Consider the following 23,403-nt stretch of genomic DNA (forward strand, 5'->3'; position numbering starts at 1 on the left):
TTCATTTCCCCCCATATCATGTCATTATAATATGCAAATTTTGTACCAGGAACTGAGGGAATTATAAAGATAGGAAAAATATGGTCCCTGTCCTCAGGGAATTTACTGTTTAATAGGAAAAATAAATAAATAAATAAATAATGCAAAATAAGCTTGATTGATGTATAAAAGAGACACAAAGAAAGTTTTGTAGGGATTCTGAGGGAGGAAAAGAAAAAGTTTCCTAGGTCTGGGAGATCAGGGAAACTTAATGGTAAATGCTTGATTTATTAAGATTTTTATTTTTTCTTTTTTAAAGCCCAGAATTGAGTGGAATGATTTGAAAAATTTTCTGTCATTGCTGTGGATATAGACTCTGAGTAATAGTTGTATTAGTAGAATGAATAATAATGATGATGATAGTAGATGTAGTTTGTTTAGTGTTTTGTATAGTGCTTTAATATTTGCTTATCATTATCTTTGATTTGCTTTCACAACAGCCTTGTTAATTAGGTGCTTTTATGAATCCCACTTTACAGAGGAAGAAACTATGACTTGTTCAAGACTATGCAGCTTTTAAGTATCTAAGTCTAAGAAATATTTGAATTCAGATTTTCTTAACTCTACAGATAGCTCTGTTTTCTTGTCAGAGATAGTAAATGCACAGCTCAGCTTGGAAGGTAAGGAAAGGGAGATTGTATCAGATCCTAAATGCTTCTAGATATGATCTAAATTAATTTAAAATGTAATTGGAAAATTTTCTTTTTAGCTTTTTATTTTCAAAATATATGCATAGATTTTAACTCACCTTTGCAAAGTTTTGTGTTCCAATTTTTTTTTCTCTCTTTCTTCCCCCCACCCTTTCCTTACCAATATATGTCAAACATGTACAGTTCTTTTATGTTTATTTTCACAATTATCATGCTGCACAAGAAAAATCAGATCAAAAAGGAAAAAAATGAGAAAGAGAACAAAAAGCGAACAAATAACAACAAAAAAGATGAAAGAAAATATTATATTGTGATACACACTCAGTTTTTCTTGATGCAACTAACTCTATCACAAGTCTATTGGAATTGGCCTGAATCATCTTATTTATGCAAAGAGCCATGTACATCAGAATTAATCATTGCTCAATCTTCTTGTTGTTGTGTACAATGTTTTTTACTGGTTCTACTCACTTCACTCAGCATTAGTTTATGCAAGTCTCTCCAAATCTCTCTGAAATCATTCTGCTGATTGTTTCTACCACCTAGATAAATTCAAACATCTTCAAATATTTATCATTAAATAGTTTTCTTAGAAGTTATGAACTAAGTAGGGAAAAGTTAACTCCTATTACAGCTGATTTAAGCAATAGAAGAATCAAACTATTCAAGAAGGTCAAATTAAATTGCACTTCAATAATTTTTAGCTTTGGCTTGTTTTCACTTGTTTTCAATCTTACCTACTTCAGCATGCAAAAAGGCTTCTTCTTCTTTCTTCTTCTTTTTTAAAACATGGAATGTTTCTATTTGCCTCTAAGCTATTTTGTGGAAACCTAGGATTGGATAGACTTTTGTACAAAGGATTTAGATTTTGGATATTTTCTAAAATTCCTATTTTTAAGTTTATAATTTACATGAAAATATTCCCAAATCCAGTTCCTTGTTTTCTTTTATCTTCATATTACTCTTTGATTGGCAAGAATGGAAAAGGCATCAGATTTGGGAGTCAGAAAATTCATGTTAGAGTACTGATTGATCTCAGGATATCAATTAAATTTTCTGCAACTTAATTTCTTCTTCTTTAAAATATGTGTTCAAGATCAAATGAAGTGTCCAACAAAAAAATAAAAAATGCTTATTAATTACCTCTGGATACAAGGCACTAGGATGCATATAGAGAATTTTGTAATTGTTAATATGATTTTCAAAGTTTTTTTCAACTTTCAAGTATTTGTTGACTATCAATTTCTTGAAAGTATATGTGATCCTAGATAAGTCATTTAGCCTCCTTAAGGATACAATTTCTTTATCTGTAAAATGAGAGGATTGAACTAGATGCCTCTGATATCCCTTCCAGTACTCACTCTAAGATCCTGTGACTTCATGATCCCATGGCATTTAGCCTTAGAAGAAGTTTACTATCTGTTTTGGGCTGCTTTTTCTAAAGTCAGTTTAGCAATAAAAGAAAGATTCAGAGTAGACTATCAGGGCTCTAATCTCTCCTCTACATTGACCTTGGGCCAGTCATCTAATCTCTCAGTGCTTTAGTCAGTTAAAATTATAAATTATTGATCATGGTCTGAACCTGGGCATTGACAGGAGTCCCCTCACCCAAGTTCCCTAATCCATTGAAATCACTGGTCATTATTTATGTATCAATGTGTCTATATATCTCTCTGTGTGTGTCTCTGTCTCTGTCTCTTGTTTCTCTCACCCTTTTTATTGATCTACTTACCTCTTTCTCTTATTTCTATTTTCTTATTTCTACCCCTCCCTTTTATTCTTTTTAACTTATCTACATTTCCATTATCTCTATATATTTGGATATCTACTTATCTCTCTTTCTGTTACTTTCATCTTCTGATCTCTATTCCCTCCCCCTACATTTTCCTTCTTTATAATTTACCTATTTCCCTTTCTCTATTTTCTATCTACATCTACCTACTTACCTCTTTTCCTCTCTTCTATCTCTATTATTTCTCTGTCTCTGTTTCTTTTTGTCTCTGTCTCTCTGTCAGTGTGTGTGTGTGTGTGTGTGTGTGTGTGTGTGTGTGTGTGTGTGTGTGTCTGTCTGTCTGTCTGTCTCTGTTTCCCTTCCTTTATGTTTATTGGTATATGTAACTCCTGAGTGAAGAAACTTCCTATACTGACTTGGATTGGCACCTTTCCCTCACTTTACAATCTTAGAAGTTGCCTGAGGGCCCTGAAAGGTTATTATTTTGCTTAGGTCCAGTATATGTGAGAGGCAAGATTTAAACCCAGGTGTTCAGTAGGTGTCAGAAGAAGAATTTGAATGTGGAATCTTCCCTCAACAACACCAAAGCCAGATTGTCATTTATTAGGTCATGTTTCACCCCTCTCTATTCACCCATTGAAGTTTTATTTCTTCGTTTTATAGGTGGAAAAATTATTATTTTATTATTTAGCTGATCAAAGGAAAAAAGAGAAACTTTATTACAAACCTATATACTTTATTTCTAACCTTATTATTCTAATATTAATTAAAGCATGTACCTGATTCCTATTCCTACCCACATTCCTATTTATTTATTTATTTTGTTTTCAGAAGCTCTGGGGTTAAATGCCCTGGGATCACATAGCTAGTAAGTATCTGAGGCTAATTTTGAACTTGGGTCCTATCCACTGTGCTACCTAGTTCCTTATATGTATATATTTTAGACTGTCTCCTAAGCTTACTTAGATTGGAAATGCAGAGGTTACTCAGAAGCTGATCCCACTCTAATTGGCATGTGAGCTTTGATTTGCACCATTTTCATCATCAACTTATTAGTTGATATCTCCTTCCCCTTACCTTATTAATGTTTTCTTCTTTTAAGTCCCAACTAAAATCCTACCTTTTCCAGGAAGTCTTTCCTCTATTAATTTTCTCCTTATTTTTCCTATATGTAGCTTGCTTTGCCTTTATTTGTTTACATATTGTCTTTCTCATTAGATTGTAGGCTTCTTGAGAGCAGAACTGTGATTTGCTTCTTTTCTGTGTTCCCCATGCTTAATAAATATTGATGGATTGAGGTCAAATCCCAAATGGAATAACATGGAAGCTTGGCACTATCAAGCTTAAGGGATCCCTCAACTTCAAGCTTCCCAGTAACTAGAATTATAGGCGTGAACTCTCAAGTCCAGCTTGTTTTTTCTATTATTGCTATTTTAGACCTCCCTAAATATTTAGACCTGTAGATATTGCTTATTAATTTTTTCTTACAAAAGTATTTGAGGCAGACCTTAGACATTTAGTTGTGTGATCCTGAACAAGTCACTTGACCTGTTTGTCTTACTGAGGACGGCTTCTATCTCAAAAAGTTGTTATAAGAATCAAATAAGATAATATTTTATAAAGTGCTTAGCACAATACTTGACATATATGGTAGATACTTAATACTTCATTCCCTTTCCATTATCATATAACTAAAATATATTCATTTTATAAAGATTCCACTATTAAAATATAAAAATATCTGTATGACTTTAAAAAGTTTAAAAACTGTTATGTTTCTTGGATTTTTATTAATTGTGTCAGTCTATCAATAAACATTTAGTAAGTGTTTCCTATGTGCCAGGCACTGTGCTAAGTGTTGAGGACAGAAAGACAGATGAAAGACAGTCTCTGATGTCAAGGAGTTACAATCTAAAGTCTCATATAATTTGATCATATTATTAGAAGCTCCTTGATTGCCGCAGTTCTTTACTAGGTTTCTGTAAATTCCCTACAGGGCTTAGCATTATGGGGATGAAGTTGGGTATGAAGTAGTCAGTATTTGTTGAGTGATTATAGAGATAAGTGAATCAGATGTTGTTGTGATTTTATATATATATAACACATTCCATTTGAATCACTTTGACTTAAAGCTTCTTTCATAATTACACTGCTGGAATAGTTTCTTTGGCATGCAAAACATCTCTATATGGACATGTCTGAGGGTAGTGGAGTAATGGTGGGAAGCAGGTTTCAAGAACATAGAGACTAAATGTTTGATGGTTAGGATGATGACTTTTTATCAGAAGAATCCCTATGAGAGGTTTTGGGAGCTTGATGGTGAGCAAAGTCAGGCAATGGGGAAGGAGGAACCCTGGCAAGGCAGAATGGAGTAAGAATTGGCAAAAAAAAAAAAATACAATTGGAGAGTTCTATAAATTCTTAATAATGATAGAAATCTGTAGTTTGAAGTTATAGTTGTTATCACTGCCCAATTGATAACAATTGATAACAATAATTCATATTTATGTAGTATTTCTAGATATATACATACATATTCTAGATACATTCTCATTCATATTATTTCATTAAAAACAAAACAATCCTATGAGATAGCTTGATGGTGATGATGATGATGGTATTCCCCTTTTATAGATTCTTGGAAAAATTAAATGATTTGCCTAGAGTCACAGCAAGTTTCTAAGACAGGTATTTATACTAGGTTTTCCTAACTTTAGATTCAATACACTATTATGCTGTGGTGCCTATTAATTAAATAGAATTACATTATCAATTAAAACATTTTTATATACTCACTGCTTTGTTTATAAACAGCCTTTTTATCTTCCTCTCAGTTGAGAAAGACCTGATTTCAAATTTTGCCTTAGATATTTGCTATGTGACCCAACATAGCATTGCTTTGAACTATAGACCCTAAAACATTATTAGTAGCTTGTAGAATTCTTATTGTTTTTGGATTAATCTAGAATTTATGTAGAAGCAACATATAACATATCATGGTAGATTTCCATACATGAATTCATTGTCATTTGGGACACTGTAACTTTTTCATTTTAATTTTATTTTCATTACAAGTAAGTAATATTGTTTCCCCTTATTTTTTTAAAATTTTAAAATGTTTATTTTTTTAATTTTTGCAATTTAACATAAATGCAAACACAGTTTGGGGGCCTTATATGTTTTATTTTATGTACTTTGTTTAAATCCTTCAATTGATGTATTTTGAATCTCTTGATGTAAATTTAACACCAATTTTGAATGTCTGTCTAGAAATGGTGTGTGGTAGAGTGAATATAGTGCTGAGTTACAAATCAAGAAAGACCTAACTATGATCATACACTATGATACTTAGCTTTTCAAAATATAGGATGTTTAAATGCCTAAACTCCTTGTTCTGAATTCTGGTCTACATGTGCCCTTTTTTTTTAGTGTTTTGGGGTGATAATAGATTCACAGTTTCATAGAATTCATTAAGCCAATGGCTTCACATTTACCAAATGAACAACAACTCATACCATTCTTTTAATTTTTTTTTCTTCCAGAACACTATAATTACACATCTTCAAATATCAATGCTGGTTTGCCTCTCAATGTGCCCCATCCCTCATTGTCAACCCCATGCCATGATCTTCAGACATCTAATCCAGTCATTTCAGTTGTACCATCAACAAATCATCCTTCTGGATATGGAGGCAGTATTGACAGTGGGACCTCAGGATATTATCTTTCTTCTAATGTCAGACCTAATGGAGCCCCAGCGCTAGAAAGTCCTCGGATTGAGATAACTTCTTATTTGGGACTTCATCATAACAACAACCAGTTTTTTCATGATGCTGATGTTGAAGAAACAATACCAAATTCTAAACGATCTCCTTCTACTGCCACCTTGAATCTACCAAACATTGAAGCTTATAGAGATCCATCTTGCCTGAGTCCAGCTAGTAGCTTATCTTCCCGAAGCTGTAATTCGGAAGCATCATCATATGAATCCAATTATTCTTACCCATATACATCTCCTCAGACATCGCCATGGCAGTCTCCTTGTGTCTCTCCTAAAACCACTGACCCAGAGGAAGGATTTCCACGGGGTATGGTAGCCTGCAATTTGCTGAATTCTCCAAGGCATTCTCCATCTACATCCCCAAGAACAAGTATTACAGAGGAAAACTGGCTCAGTACCCGTAACTCCAGGCCATCTTCTCCTTGTAACAAGAGAAAATATAATCTAAATGGGAGGCAGACATCTTACTCACCACATCATTCACCAACACCATCTCCCCAGAATTCTCCTCGAGTTAGTGTGACAGATGAGACATGGCTAGGAAACACCAACCAATATACCAGTTCTGCCATTGTGGCTGCTATTAATGCCCTTACCACAGACAGCACAATAGACATGAATGATGGAATTCCTATAAAGTCCAGGAAAACTGCCTTAGAGCACACTCCTTCCATGACACTCAAGATAGAACCAGCTGGGGAAGATCATGGGACCATATCACCCACGTCTGATTTATCACCTGAAGAATTTTCCAGCTTCCAGCATATCAGGAAAGGAAATTTTTGTGATCAGTACCTCTCTGTGCCACAACATCCATACCCATGGGCCAAACCAAAGCCTCTGTCTCCCACTTCATATATGAGGTAAGATTTATGGTGATAGTTTTTATGCAAATACATTTAAAAAGACAAAATGAAAAAAAAAAGGCTTAAGCTATTAGGATTTCTGTTTTGATTATTTATTCCACTTCCTTTCCTAATTTCAGTATCTTACTACTGTCATTGCATCTGGGTGCAGATGTGACTCAAGTTGAGAAATTCCCATGGAGCAGAAAAAAAGGTGGCTCTTAACAACCAGCCATATTGGTGTTTCAAGAACAACACAGTGTTCTCTTCCCTTGAGACTGAGCTCTTGGTCTCTGGAAGTCTGGTGACAGGAAACACAAATATATTCTGAACTTGGTGTTTTTAACAGTGCAGTCTACTATTGCCACATCAGTTTACATAATTAGTCCAATCTTTTCATTTTTAACTAAACAAATGCTTCCTCAACAGGTGACCCACTAATGACCTCCTATAAAGTGCTTCCAATTGAAGTCTTGTTATTTTGTATACAGAAACAACTGTGATAGTATCTGTTGTAGCATCATTAGTCATTTAACTGTTTTTTTTTTTTTTTCTTTTTGTCTTTATGGCATTCTCTACCTCAATCTTGCCTCTTTTCCCAACATTCAGGGAGGGAGAAGTGGAAAGCATAGGGGAAAGAGTGAGGGAGAGGAGAGATAGGGTAGAAGGATAAGAAAATAAAAATTAATAGCAGCATAGGAATCTTTGAATTGGGGAAATACTAGTTTTTTATTGCAATAAGATAGTTTGTCAGTCTTAAAATAGCTTTTATATTTTTAACTCTTTATTTAAAAACACTACGCTCTCTATTCCTGACTTTTGTATAATTAAAGAGCTATATGATTTTCTAGGATTAAGACTGTAAGTAGAGAGTTCAGTGTCATCTTACCTGTGAATCCATTTAAGAATCTATGTTTGTTTTAAAGAAACAATTGCAAGAAGTGGAGTGATTTTTCCTTTGTTTGTTGTTTTAATTTGTTTCCCAAAAGAATAGGTTGAAGATACTATTAGTTAATGAAGTTTAGAGACAAAACCAAGAAATACAATAGATTGTTTTCTTGAGTCTTATGAGACAATTTCTAAAGTTCTGTGAAAACTTCAACTTTGACAACTACCTAATCTTTTTTTAATAGCTTTTTACTGACAGAACATATGCATGGGTAATTTTTACAACATTGTCCCTTGCACTCACTTCTGTTCCAACTTTCCCCTTCCTTCCCTCCACCCCCACCCCTAGATGGCAGGCAGTTTCATACATGTTATGTGTGCAGATCCATACAATTCTCTTGTTGCACAAGAAAAATTGGATTCAGGAGGTAAAAATGACTTGGGAAGAAAAACAAAAATGCAAATAGTCCACATTTATTTCCCAGTGTTCCTTCTCTAGGTATAGCTGATCAATGATTCCATCATTGATCAATTGTAACTGAATTGGATCTTCTTTTTGTTAAAGATATCCACTTCCATCAGAATACATCCGCATACAGTATTGGACAATTACCTAATCTTTAAAATTGTCACCTGAACTAATATTATGATTCAGAGGCTGATTCATTCTATAAGTATAGAATTATTTTGTTCCTTTATCTGGCAACTTTTAAATTAAATTCAACAACTAGTAAACTATCAATATTTAAAAAATAAATGATAAATAATAATAATATTTTAAAATGAACCCACTTAAAGAGCAATGAATTAAAATGACAAATGTTTTAAATTGACTTAATTATAGGTATAGTAAGCATTGCAGTTCACAGAAATATATTCCATGCCTCTTTCTATATCTCATTAAACTACTAAAAACAAGCCTATAGAAATACACACAAGATTAAAATCATGAATGAAGACATTTACATCAGAAAGGGTTTTTAAAAAAAGAAATCATAGGAATAATTTCAATAGATATTAATTCAGTAGGAATTAATGATTTGTTCAGTAGGAATGAATAAACAGTTTTAGTCATAGTATAAAATAGAGATTCTCTTGAGTTTACACAGATGTATGAATACATATGCATACATGCTCACAATACTGAATTTCTTTATTGAATTTCTCTCTAGATTTGTTGAATAACCTATACATTCTTTGGGAATTTCTGTCAATTTGTCCTCTACTTTCAGTATATTTTATAGTTTCAATCTATGGCATTAATGACATTAATTATTGAAAAGGCATGGGAGTAGAGTTTTTTTTTTTTTTTTTGCCTTTAAACATTTCAATCAGTATTCATGTCAGTCAGATTATTATGTTATCTTTATCTTTTGGTTACAGAAAGCCTCTTAGTAGATATGCACACAGCATTCCAATTCCCTAATATAAACATATAAAAACATATAAATGTACAAAATCATCCTCAGAGGATTACAAAGTTAACATTTTTCCATTGTTTTGGTCCCACATCAAAATATGTTTCCTGGTTCTTTGCAATATGTTTCCATGTGATCTCATTAACTGGTGCTCTAGGGCAGCTGGAAGCTACTGTAGAAAGGAGATGCTAAGTTATTTTACCAGTCAGAGATACTGACCAAACTTCCTTCCACAAAGAATACCTCTTTATTAACATACATGAAAAATTGCAGGACAACTGCTGATGGACGTCAATAGGATCATTAACTACGCAACAGAAACTGTTGTATTTTTAGTCATCCCAATGTGAAATTTTTGATGAGAAATTTGCCCTAATGTATTTGGATTTTGTTCTTTCCTGCTATTTTGTCCCTCTCTCCTCTTTCAAATAACGCTTCCATAAAATTAAAAGGAATTTGTGTAACTTTTTTTTCTTAGTGAAAAATAAACCATATTAATTTAAACAATTCAACTTAGTCCGACAAATATTGATTAAATATCCCCTATGTGTCAGGCACTATTCTTAGAACTGAAAGACAAAACCAAAACAATCCCTGCCTTCAGACATGTATTCTGTGACAAACAACACACACAAGTTAAATATATAAAAACATACACAAATACAAAGTAATTCAAAGTAATTTGGGTAGCATCTAGGGTTGAATGATAATAGGAATCAGGACAATATTGGGAGGTAGGTGCTATTATTACCAGTATAAATAAGGAAACTGAGGCAGCTAGAAATTAAGTGACTTACCTAATAAATAAAATATCCAACGGTGGACTGAAATTAAGTCTTCTTGATTCCTATCTCAGCACTCTACCACTGTGCCACTTAGCTGAATTTACCAACAAGAAGGAATGAGAAGAAAGAACAATCCACTTATGGAGAATGACTATGCAAATAGTTGAAAGAGAGGCATACAAGTATGAGATCAAACATCTCAGAAATCAACTAGTTCATTGTGTCTGATTTTATAGATTTGGAAACTGTGGTATAAGGAAGTTAGGTGACTCAGCTAATTTAACCCAGACAGTAAAGAGGCATCACATGCAAGTTTTGGGTCCAGATCTATTCATCCCAGAACCAAGGCACTTTCCAGTCTTCCATGCCAGGATGTAGTATCTATTATTTAGCCAATTGGTCGATTTGACTTTATCATAGAGTTTGTTAGGAGCTATCATTTGAAATCAGTCTGTAAGATAGACTAGAGTCATATCATGAAGGACTTTAGAACTACCAAAGAGGAGTTTTTATTTCATCTTAAAGGTAATAAGGATATCTTGATGTTTCTTGAGTCTACTTACCATTTGATTTTGTTTCATTTCTAGAAGTACTTTTTAATCATTTTTATTTAAACATTTTTTTTTATGAATTAAGAAATCGACACAGAAAGAGTAGATAGCTCCATGAAATACCTACTTATCTGATCCTTCCTCCCATAACTCAGCAGAGTTCTGGCTACATACAAGGATTTCTAACTTCCTATTCTGCCCAGACCATTCATCTTTTAAAAAATATAAAGAGAAAGTATAAAAATTATAGTTTTAAAAAAAGTTTCATAATTTAACATTTATTAGGTATTCAATACAATAAATAATTATTAAATGGTGTTCAGATGCTGGAAGCGATGTAGTTTTTATTTATTTTTTAAAAAAGAAATTAATGTATATTATTGAGATATAATCAACAAAACCTAAGCTTCCAATAAGTGCTTACTGCTTAATTGCAGATGTTTTGTACATGAATGAACTTTGGAAGCACCCCAGAGACGTATGACTCAGAAACATCATGCAGAACATTCATTTTGAAAAGGAAACAAACCAATTTTGCTTCCATATGCTCCTCTGCTTAGAGGGCTCCATGTTTCTATAATTGCATGAATATTTGGCATGTAATTCTTTTAGCATATGTGTAGAGATTCAGGTATAGCTTATATTTATGTAGTAGTGATATCACATATTTAAAATAACAGAAGGAAAAGCAAAATTGTAATAACTAAAATTCTAGAAATAGTGAAATTCATCTTTGTACAATGATAACAGCTTACATTTCTCCAGTGTTTTAAAGTTTGCCAAGCTCTTTCCTCTAACATAGAGAGGTAGTATAGGAATTATTGTATAGTCATATTATTATTAAATTATATATAATATATCATTTTACTATATATATAGTTATATAACTATATTTAGTTATATGTTATATATGTCATATTATATACTATTAAAGAGTATATGGGAATTATATGCTCAGTTTATAGAAGATGAAACTGAGGTTGAGAAAAACCATGTGACATGATTTGCTCAGTTCACACAGCTAATGGATATCAGAGGCTGGATTCAAATCCAGTTCTCTTTATTTTGGTCCAGCTGTTTTTTTAGTATAACATCTTGTTCTCCCAGAAATGCAAATAACTTTAGGCAGGAGTTCTTAACCCATGATCTCTGATTTGTTTTTTTTTTTTAATTGATAATTGTATTTCAATGTAATGGTTTCCTTTGTAATTATATATATACAAAATTTTGTGCTTTTAAAAAAATTTCTGAAAAGATTAAGAATGCCTATCTTAGAAATTTTCTAGATCTTTATTATATGATTGGGGAAACAGGTATGGAGGAATTTTGTCACTTACCTAAAGTCATTTAATAGTAGTAGAATTGAAACTAGCTGTCAGATCTGTGTGTTTAGTGTTTAGGCAACATCTTACTAGTATTGAACATATACTGTGTACTTGGAAAACTCTAATTTATGTTTTTCTGTAAGCGATAACTTTAAATGTAATTTTAAAAATGATTCTTATATTAAAATAAGATAGGAAACTAATGTGCTATTATTCTCTCTTTTAAAAATTTATTTATTTATTTTACCTTTGAATAGATAATATCTGATTCACAATTTGATATGTTTCAAGACTTCTAATTTTATATTTGCATGATATGTTTTCTTGTGGCTCTTTTGGTTAATGGTGATAAAAATGTGGCTTCAGAAAAGCAACTTCAAATAACATTAGGTTAGAACACTTCTTCAAATACTTGCAAGAGAAGTATAAAATGGATCTTTTTTTTTTTTTTTTTTTGCAATTTCATTCTTTTTGTAGAGGTCTCTGTTTTAGCTTTACCTGTGAATATATATTTGTTCCTGGATGACTCTTAGATGACAATTATTATGTAAGAAAGTTAGAATTAATTTTTAATTTTTTATGTATACTATCCCTGGCACATTTTTAAAAAGAATGATTTTGGAGTGAGGCAATCAGAGTTAAACAATTATCCCAGGGTCACATAGCTAGTAAGTGTCAAGTGTCTGAGGTGAAATTTTAATTCAGACTCTCTTGATATCAAGACTAGTGTTCTATCCACTATGCCACCTGCCCCTGCCTCAGGCACATATTAAATACTATACTGCCTATCTTTCATTACCCTGCCTACTTTTTCTTTTGCTGTTGGTTGTTCTAGGAGAGGAAAAGAGTTAGGGACAAGTTTTTCTGCTCTTGCTATTCATTCATTCAATATATTTTAATATACTTTTATTATGTACAAGACCATATACTATGAAAATATGTGAAATTCCCTGTGATCATAAATATAAAACTATAGTTTTGTGATTATTTTGAATAATAAAACTGTGTTGACATTCAAAGTTGCATATTTTTAATAGTATAATTGTACTCCATTGAAATCAATCACCATAGGAAGCTTGACTCAATGCATGCATTGCAATATTTCATTACCTTATAGTATATGTGTGTGTGGAGTATGTGTATGTGTGTGGGAGGGGGCGCTTTAAAGTGCATCAGTTACTTTCCTTTTATGATTATAATTTTCAAGTGACTTATTACTCCTTCTGTGACAAAAAATAGAAATAATAGGCAGGATACCCTTGGCTATGTGCCTTGCTATGCATATAGGCTGCATGCTGCTCATTTTAGCACTAATGGAAACTGCCTGTGAAGACAGGCACATGAGCAGGGGAATCTTATTTTCATGAACATTTCTGGCTTTACAAGTTAATATAAAATAAATCAATGTCCACTTCATTGCTTGTGATGGGATGAATTTTCTCATATTAGAATTCAACAGAGTTGTATTTGTCTGTACCTTAGAGGCGCTGTTTTTTCCTCTGTGCTCTATCCATGAAGCCTTACTGACATCAGTTTGAGTTATAGGGAGACAATGGGGGGGGGGGGATATAGAAAATGTGTATTTTGTAGTATGGATATCAGTAATGCTTATGGAGTTTCCATCAAGCAATCAACTCCCTTTGAGAGTATTGACAATTCTGTTGGCATTTAGTGAAAGGAGATGGTGTGGGGGAGAAGTATGAGGACCTGACATGACAGTATTGAATATTTTCTCTTTTTCTTCAAGATATCTGAATTCATCCCTATGGTGTGTGCTTTAGCAAAAATTCTTCATTTAGAGGTGAAGTAAATTAGATGCTTAGCTGAAATATATATTAAAAAATTATTGTTCAGTCATGTATGAATCTTCACTATCCTATTTAGGGTTTTCTTGGCAAAGATACTGGAATGGTTTGCCATTTCCTTCTCTAACTCATTTTACAGATGAGGAAATGGAAGCAAACAGGGTTAAGTGACTTGCCCAGGATCACACAGCTAGTAAGTGTCAGAGGCCAGATTTGAACATAAGTTTTTCTAACTCCAGGTTCAGCGCTCTATCTATTGCACCACTTTAAAGTCAATCTGTTGAGCAGAAAGTACAAAGATCCTTATATACAATCGTGACAATTCATGTTCTTGGACTTGCAGTTGGTATGTGAGGTGGTAGAAACTAGGTATGTGTAGCTTTAATTAACTTTCCAGAGGTCTCGTAATCTTATAATTCTCAGTAGATATTTGGTGGGAAATGTTTTATAAGTAAATATACTTGACTTCAGAAAACCTGGCCACTTAAAATGAGATTCCAGTGCTTTAAGGGTACAAAAAGATTGTGAAAGTGGTGGCTTGTCTGTTATACCTTAAAAATGTGGCCACCAATAACACATGTGGCAGGAAGTTTATACTTCTCTCTCTTAAAAGTCTTGTTTTGTTCAAAGATCTATTCTTAGTTATGAAAAAGGAGAAATGGGAGAACAAGTACTTCTGTTTTCCTGGGGAAAGTAAAATAATTCAGGGTCAGTGTTTGTTGCTTCATGCATTAGAATTTTTGCTGAAAGGCATTTCTATAAAAAAAATTAACATCATATATATATATAAGATCCATATAAATCTCAATAAAATAATTGTAGTAATATGATACAAAACATTATTAATAAGCATATTTAATAATTACCTTCTAGCAAGATGTGGCTTTTGCCTTTCACCAATTCTATCATGGCGCTAAAATGTGGGTATGAAATAAAATTCCCTGTTAAGTTTCTTCGAGGGGCAGTTGGATAACATAGTAGATAGAACACTGGACTTGGAATCAGGAAGTCTCATCTTCATGACTTCAAATTTGGCTTCAGACATTTACTAGCTAGGTGGCCCTGGGCAAGTCACTTATTCCCTGTTTGCCTTAATTTCCTCATCTGTAAAATGAGCTGGAGAAGGAAATGGCAAACACCTTTAGTATCTTTGCCAAGAAAACTAAAAATGGGGTCATGAAGAATTGGACATAACTGACAACCAATCAACAATAACAATATCAAGCAAAAGCTCATCTCCCTACAGATTTATCTGAGTTAATCAGGATTACCCTGAACAACCTCCTACACTTAAGTTATTTGGCATTATTCATGTCTATGTGCCAAATCCTAGTAAGTCTTAAATTCATTCAAATGTATGATTTCCCATCCCTTAGACAATATATTTAGATACATCTAAACTTTGGAAAGTTGGGGATGGGAAAGGAGTTTATCAAATCATACCGATTTGGCTTTTATTGTTAGATTTCTAGGATGAATTCAATTAAATTCTATTACAAATGACTTATTGTTAACTTGGTTTCAATTATAGAAAATAAGTACCTGTTATTTCCTTGGTAAAGTGAAGTCCCAGATGAGGAGATGCTCTCTACTGATATAAAGTGGCACCTTTTCTGCAATTTAAAGTCTCACAGAGAGACCTAGAATGCTGAGATGTTAAGTGACTTGTCCTGTTACTCAACCCAGCATGTATCTTAGGCAGAATTAGAATACAGATCTTTTTGATTCTCTCTCCACTTCCAAGGCAGATTCCATTTACATTAAAGGTCAAATTTGGGCCAATAAAATGTACTCACAAAGAAAGCCTAATATAACATGCCTCAATTAGCAAATATTAATCTACCTCCTCATATAAGAACCCAGATAGGAGACTACCTTTGTTCTTAACTCAACAGCATTTACTTAAGTATCAAAAAATAATTTTTCCCATTTGAGGTTTAATTACCCCCAAACCACTTTATAAAGCAGCCACAGCAAATTTATAATGCTTCTATATCCTTTTGGAACAATAATATTTAGACATTTATCACTTCTGATTAGGTTTTTTGAAAGCTTTTGGACTGGTCAGTTCAGTTGTTGAATAGGTGATTCATTGATGTAAAATGCCCATTTGTTGGGAAGTGGAGGAACCATTTCAGGTCAGTTAGTTCCTACTTAGCCCAGCAGAGGAGTAATTTAGTCAGTGGGGGGTCGCAGAAATGTCAAAGTACCTAACTCACTCCTGGAGAGTAATTTTCACATGGTGTGAGCATAGTTGAATATGTATCAAAGAAAGATGCCATCTGAATAAAAAACAAATGCATCATAATATTGTTTGCATTTACGAATAGCTCTAGGCTTTTGGAAAGAGCTTTTGTAGACAAGGAAGAGATCTCTTAGCAAGTAAGTGGTACCTTAGTGGCCTAAACAATTTAATGTGCTTCCCTGAGTGCCCAATGGAAGAGTAGCTTAAACACTGGGGACAATGCATTCATTACCTCGAGTTAATTGGTGTTACTATTTTATCTTCATTTTTACAAATGAGGAAACTGAGGCAGAGAGAGAGGCAAAAGGAGCTTAAGAATAAGCACTAAAAAAATACCAAGCTCTCCATTCATGGTCTAATGTAACTGTCAAATTTAATGAGTGGAATTTCTTTTCCCTTAAATTAATATAAATATATCTTCCCCCACCCCAGGCAACCTTTTTTTTGGGGGGGGAAGGGGGATTCCATATTTTCCAGATAATTTCCAGACATCATCTCTTGATGAGATTGACATAGACAATAATGATCTTTCTAACCTTGAACAGGACCCTTAACTTCTCTCCCTTTCAGAATGAATTCTTGCCTTAAGGACTACTGTGAACCAAGCAGACTAGAGTATTATTCCAGGAGCACAGAACAGATCATTTTGAATAGAGCACAAAATACCGGGAGAGGAGGATCTGTATTGTGTAGAACTGTATTGGAGGAGAATGGGACAGAACAGGAAAGAAGAAGAATACTATATCAATCAGCTATCGTTTTGGGAATCAATTCACCTGAACTAGCAAACTGATTGTAGAGGAAGGTTGTGATTGAGATTCTCCTAGATGGGAGCATCTTTAGCCTGATGCAGGATTGAGTGCAATCAGCAGGAAGTCATAGACTTCTGTGAACATCAAAGGAATATTTGAAGGTGAAAAAGAGATCACCAAAGGGCAACATGTCTCCTGTGGAGTGTGAACCAAATTTAACAAATGTTTATTAGCACTTCCTGTGTGCACAGTACTGAGCTAGACATGAAATGCAGATCCATAGTTTAGATAAGACAGGTTTCTGCCTATATAATAATAATAACTAGCATATACCCTTTTAAAGTTTGCAAAGTGTTTTATGTACGTATGTATGTTATCTCATTTGATCCTCACAATAAATTTGGGAGATAGAGACTATTACCGCCCCCACTTTTCAGATAAATAAACTGAGGCTGAGATTATTTAAGTGACTTGCTGAGGGTCACAGGAAATATCTGAGGCAGGCTATCTTAGCTGTGTGACTTCAGCTGAGTCAGTTAACATTGATTTGCCTCAGTTTCCTGATCTATAAAACGAGTATAATAATAGCACCAGGGTGATTGTGAGGATCAAATGAAATAATGAGTTCTTAGTACAGTGCCTGGCACAGAGTGAACTCTATGTATATTTTAGCTGCTATTATTATTATTATTATTATTGACTCCATCACTCTTATCTACGGCATCATTTAGTTGTCTGGAGCTCATAATCTTTTGGAAGAGAGAAGGGGTGTCCTAAACACTTTATGCTGGTGAGTAGGGTGAGGAAAAAAAGGATCCTCCTAGACTGATGATATGAATTTGAACCTTAGATTTAAAAAAAAAAATTGACGTTGGCTTTCCTCCACCACTGATCTCTCAGGGACAAATAGTCAGAACCAAATTGTTCAGTGTTTGACAAGAGGTTTCAGTTATTTATAGGAAACTATTTCTCTGATCCAGGTTAGGATTCTGTTCTGTTTTCCTGACTCCAAACTCACTATGTCCTCTAGCTGCTTGTGTCTAGAGGAATCAGTGGTGTCAAAATCAAATAGAAACAGGGGGTCACTAAACCATAATAGGGATCCATGTGTGTTGACTTAGAAAACAACATGTAAACATTATCTATGTTCTATTGCATTTTTATGTACTTAAAAAATATCTCAATTACATTTTAATTGGGTTCAACCCCAGATCAGTTGATTGTATTTGAGCTGTCTTTGTTGTGTAGTATCTTACTCTTTGTGGCCTCATTTGGGATTTTCTTGGCAAAGACACTGGAGTGTTATTTCCCTCTCCAATTCATTCTACAGATGAGGAAACTGAGGCATAAAAACTTACTCATCCAGCTAGTAAGAATCTGAAATTAAATTTTAATTCAGGTCTTTCTAACTCCAGAGTTGAAGCTCTATCTACTCTATTATCTAACTCCTATAAGATACTCCTATGGAGACATATACACTTAGCTAATGGTCCAAACCCCCTGCTTTCTGCTCCTTTCTCTCATTTTCCTGTCTCTCTGGTTTAGGCCTCCAGGGAAGAGATTCTTTATGTTTATTTTTGTAGATTCTGGCTACTTGGATTCAGAGTTTCCTGTTGAGGGGGACCCATTCCTCCTCCTCTTGAGGTAATGAGTTTCCTGTCACTAGAATTGTTTGAGCAGAGGTTGTATGACCTTTTGGGGATGTTGAGGGAAATCCTCCTGCATTGAGAGGGAAGTTGGACTGGTTGACCTCTCTGATTCCCCGTGTCTAATCAGTTGCCAAGACCTGTTTATTCTACTTTCCACAATATCTATCCCATCCATTCCCTCCTTTCTACTCACATCAATGATTGTCACTCTTCTTCAGTCCTTCATTACCTCTTGACCTGAACTATCAAAATAGTTTCCTGTCCCTGCTCTATCCATTCCATTCTTCACAGAATGCCAAAAAATAATTTTCTAAAAACAGGTCTTATCATCTCTCTCTCTCTCTCTCTCTCTCTCTCTCTCTCTCTCTCTCTCTCATTTGTTCAAAAAACCCACAGCAGTAGTAGATGCAGACATCATAGTTTTGCTTTTAGGATAAAATAGAATTATTTAGGTGATAATGTATACCCTTCCCAATTTAACTCACAATTTACTCTCCAACCTTATTTAGTTCCCTTTACTTACTCTCTATTCCAGCCAAACTGTACTATTAGTGTAATGAAAAGACCTTTGTTAGAATTTGGAATCAAAAGATGGAGGTTTAAATTCCAACTCTGCCATTTACATCTTATGTCAAGTCACTCCATCTCACTTTGGATCAGTTTTCTTATTTGTAAAATGTGAAGATTTGATTAGATGAGAATTCTAAGTTTCCTTTTTGTTTCTAGATCTATGATTCCTGAAATCTTTCTGTTGTTTTCTGTCTCTACATTTAATGCTCCATCCCTAGAATATTGTCCACATTTTTGTCTCCTTCATTTGTCTTCCCTGATCTCCCCAGCTCCCCTGATCTCTCTCCTTCATCTTCAAATTTTCTTAGAGTACTTTATCTAGATCTGGGATACCTAATCTTTTTGTATTGTGTTGTGTTGTGGTAGTTTAATAAAGTCTATAAATCCCTTCTCAGAATAATGTTTTTTTAAAGATTAAAACAAAATAATGGGATTACAAAGGAAACAACTTATATTGAAATATAGTTGTTAAAAAGTATTTTTAAAAATTTAAAATCCCCATAATAGAAAATGTTGGATGAAATGAGGGCACTCAATAATGGAGGAAATATTTCTTTTCTACTGGAAGGAACCATCCCCAAAGCAGCCAACAGTCAATACCATTCACATGCCTTTCCTTATGGTGATATCTTGCTGGGTCATCTGTTATTCTCTTCCCAACCAGATTTATTTCATGCAGCATCCCTCCTGAAGACCTATCCTCTCATTTAACCCTCCTTGGACTTATTTACTTCCTAGGGTAACTGCATCTCTGGTCTGCCTGCCATTGCTGCCTCTTCTTCCAATCTCTGCCTCAGAGTCTGAGCTTCTTTTTGCCAGCTCATTTCTCTGATGCCATTTCAAAAATCTCTCATTTTTTTCCTTCATTAAACTATTCTTTCAATTCTTCATAACTAATAGAATATAAGCTCTTGAAAGGCTTTCCCCCCGCCTTTTTCTGTCTTTTTATCCCAATACATAGCTTTGTCCATAGGATTTAGAGCTAAAAGGGACCTTAGAAGCCATTAAATCCAAATCCTTTATTCTAGAGAAGAAGAAACTGAGACCCCCTTACAAAATCTTGTGTTCCAAATTTTTTTCTACCTCCCTTCTCTCTATCCTTTCCCTTAGAGGCAAGTAATTCAATATATATTAAACATGTACAATTCTTCTGTACTTATTTCCACAATTACCATGCTGCACAAGAAAAATCAGATCAAAAAGGAAAAAAAAATGAAAAAAAAAAAAAAACAAAAAGCAAGCAAACAACAACAAAAAAGTGAAAATACTACGTTGTGATCCATACTTCTGTCCCCACAGGCCTCTCTCTAGGTGCAGATGGCTCTCTCCATCACAAGTCATTAGAACTGGCCTGGATCACCTCACTGTTGAAAAGATCCATGTCCATCAGATCCATGTCATCATCTAATATTTCTGTTGCTGTGTACAATATTCTCTTGGTTCCACTCACTTTACTTAGTATCAGTTCATATAAGTCTCTTAGGTCTTTCTGAAATCATCCTGCTTATCATTTATTATAGAATAACAATATTCCATAATATTCATATGCCACAATTTATTCAACCATTCTACATCCACTCAATTTTCAGTTCCTTGCCACTGAAGAGAGGGCTGCTACTATTTTTGTACATGTAGGTCCTTTTTCCTTTTTTTTTAATGATCTCTTGGGATACAAACCTAGGAGATACAGAATGCTGGATCAAAGGGTGTGTACAGTTTGATAGCCTTTTGGACATAGTTTCATATTGCTCTCCAGAATGGTTGGAGTTCACAACTCAACTAACAACGTATCAGAGTTCCAGTTTTTCCACAGCCCCTCCAATATTCTTGATAAATGCTTATTGATTAATTAATTAATTTTGATGTTGAGATTTCCATGGACTCTCAAAGTTGGAAGGTATCTCACAGGTCACAGATTTCCTCTCAGCTTACCTAACAAATCATCACTGTTTCTTTGCTTGAGAATCTCCAGTGGCAAAGAATCACTATCATACATCCAATGAACCTGTTCTACTTTGAGATAACTCTAGAAGTTAGGAAAATCTTTATCTCAAATGTAAAATTGCCTCTTCCACTTCTAGCCATTGGTCCTAATTTTGCCAAAATTCCAATCCCTATGTAATGTAATGTAATATTAGAAGAAAGCTGTTATCATGGCTCTGTTATAATATGTATATACATAGACACACTCATATATATTATGTTCATAATATAAATACACACACACACACGTAACTTTTCCTCTCAGGGCCTTAATTTTCCCATCTTTAAAATAAGGCATCATGGTATATAGTCTCTGCTTATCTGTGTATATATCATTATCATAACACTTTCAACCTAAGCACCTTTATCATTGAGACCATTCATTTTTATCTTTCTATCCCCATTACCTGTTACAAAAGAACTGCATTTAATAGGAACTTACCAAAAGAAAAGTTGAATTCAATTGGTTCATTGGGCTTTTAGAAATTATTTATCACTGTTTTCTCACTCCATAGAGGAGCCAAAGAATCAATGTAAGAACAGTAGAATGACTCCACTGGGGCAGGACAAAGGTTCATCCAGCCAAATATTCTGTCTCTGAAATGGCGCCAAAGAAAATTTTGTGGGGGAAAATGGTAGTTACCTTCCATGATTTAGTTCTCAATGACTAAAAACATACCTTGAACTTACAAACAGTACAATAATTTCTTAAATCTTTAGAGAAGTTTGGATTTTTAAAGCCTTTTCCTTAAAAACAAGATGAATATCAGAATCTAACTGATTCTAATTGGCAACTAGAGAGTCAACCACGCTTTTTAAAAAATCTACCAAGTCTGAGGTAAAGTACTAAACTTTGGGATGCAAAGAAAGTAAAAAACAAACAAGTTGTCTCTGTTCTGAAAGAGTTACAATTGGATAGGAAAGACAATAAGTTCACAGCAATGGTACAAAGTTATACAAGATGAAGTGGGGATAGATTTAGAGGGAAGGCACTAAAATTAAGGAGGACTGAGAAAGACTTCTTAAAGAAGATGGTGCTTTAGCTGAGACATGAAGAAAGATAGAGATAAAGAGGGAAAAATGAAATGATTTTCTCAAGAGTACACAGTTAATTAAGGTCAGAACTAGAACCTGAACCCAAGTATTTTTATCTCAAGTTATCTGTACTACATAACCCAATTAAAAAAAAAAGACATTTTATTATAAACTAAAAAAGTCAATACAAACAAATGTTTTAATAGTCAAAGATTAGCAAAAGGATTGTAAGAGACTGAAAACCTTTGTTACATATAATTTTTTAAAAGTATATGCTAAATATAATACTATTTTTCAAAGACAAATGCAATTTTTAAAATATTGGAAACGTTTGTAGAAATATGTAAAATGCAAAACTGACATCATTTGTTTGTTGACAAGTCATTAGAAATATTTGAAGATTAGCATAGAGTTGAACCTAGTCGATTTGACCTTTCCTAGCAGAATTCTGGGCTAGAGTCCCAACCAAAGTTGACCTCTTTTGGGTGGAAACTACTTTTTGGATGATCTTAAGGCCTCTTGACATATGCAGAGAAAGACTATAGAGATGAGGTGAATTTTTAAAGGAATTATCTTTGTGTGGTCCTCTTGGCTCCTAAGGCACTGGTGGAAGGGAAGGGGATTTTTATCATAGTATTTCAGAATGAATTTTAGAAGCTATTGACATAAAGATCTAGAACAAATATAATTCTTAACTTCCTTGGGTCAATCTATTATTTAATTGGAGCTCTTGGCTTTGGATGTTTTAAACAGGAAGTCCTCCAGGGTCTCTTATATCTGATGATCTTAATTGGACAACTTTTTTTTTTCCTCACTATGAATGCTTTTGGTTTGTGTGTTAAAAACATGTTACCTTTCAACTTTTGTAACTTTGAAAATACTGTTTTTCTTCAAGTTTGGCTTAATTGTCCTTCCTCCAGGCAGGATATAATTCTGCCAAGTTTGAAGTTTGTAGCTTCATCCATTATGGGATTACTGGAACTATAAAATGTCTTTACGTCTTTCTTTTAGATGATGAATACATATGGGCTTTAACTCTTGGAAAATATGAAATAAAATTGAAAAGATTTTGCCCTATTTCGAAAAAAGAATTATCTTACCTTTGAGTTCTCAACAAATATTTCAGCCCCTAAATAATTACTTTGGTACTCTGGTAATTGACTGATCAATCAATCAAATAATTAAGCAAAGACTCACAATAAGGCCTAACTTTTAAATGTTTGGTGAATGTCTTAATGTCCTATGATAAAGATTTGACTCATAACTTTGAGTAGGAAGAGACCTTATAGGTCAACTTGAATTGTTAACATTTTATTTGTGCCTTGGACCCTTTCCAGAGCTATTAAAGCC

At 33.8% G+C, this 23,403-nt stretch overlaps 1 protein-coding gene across 3 annotated transcripts in view; it reads left to right on the forward strand.

The window, feature by feature from the left end:
• NFATC1 (nuclear factor of activated T cells 1) overlaps positions 1-23,403 on the forward strand; it is a 201,418-nt gene that overhangs the window by 24,267 nt on the left and 153,748 nt on the right. For all 3 annotated transcript variants that reach the window (XM_051970558.1, XM_051970556.1, XM_051970557.1), the window contains exon 2: positions 5,964-7,065. In XM_051970558.1, coding sequence (XP_051826518.1) covers positions 5,964-7,065 — 1,102 coding nt within the window. The remainder of the gene's footprint in view (positions 1-5,963; positions 7,066-23,403) is intronic.

Source organism: Antechinus flavipes, chromosome 1 (assembly GCF_016432865.1).
Source record: "Antechinus flavipes isolate AdamAnt ecotype Samford, QLD, Australia chromosome 1, AdamAnt_v2, whole genome shotgun sequence".
NCBI lineage: Eukaryota > Metazoa > Chordata > Mammalia > Dasyuromorphia > Dasyuridae > Antechinus > Antechinus flavipes.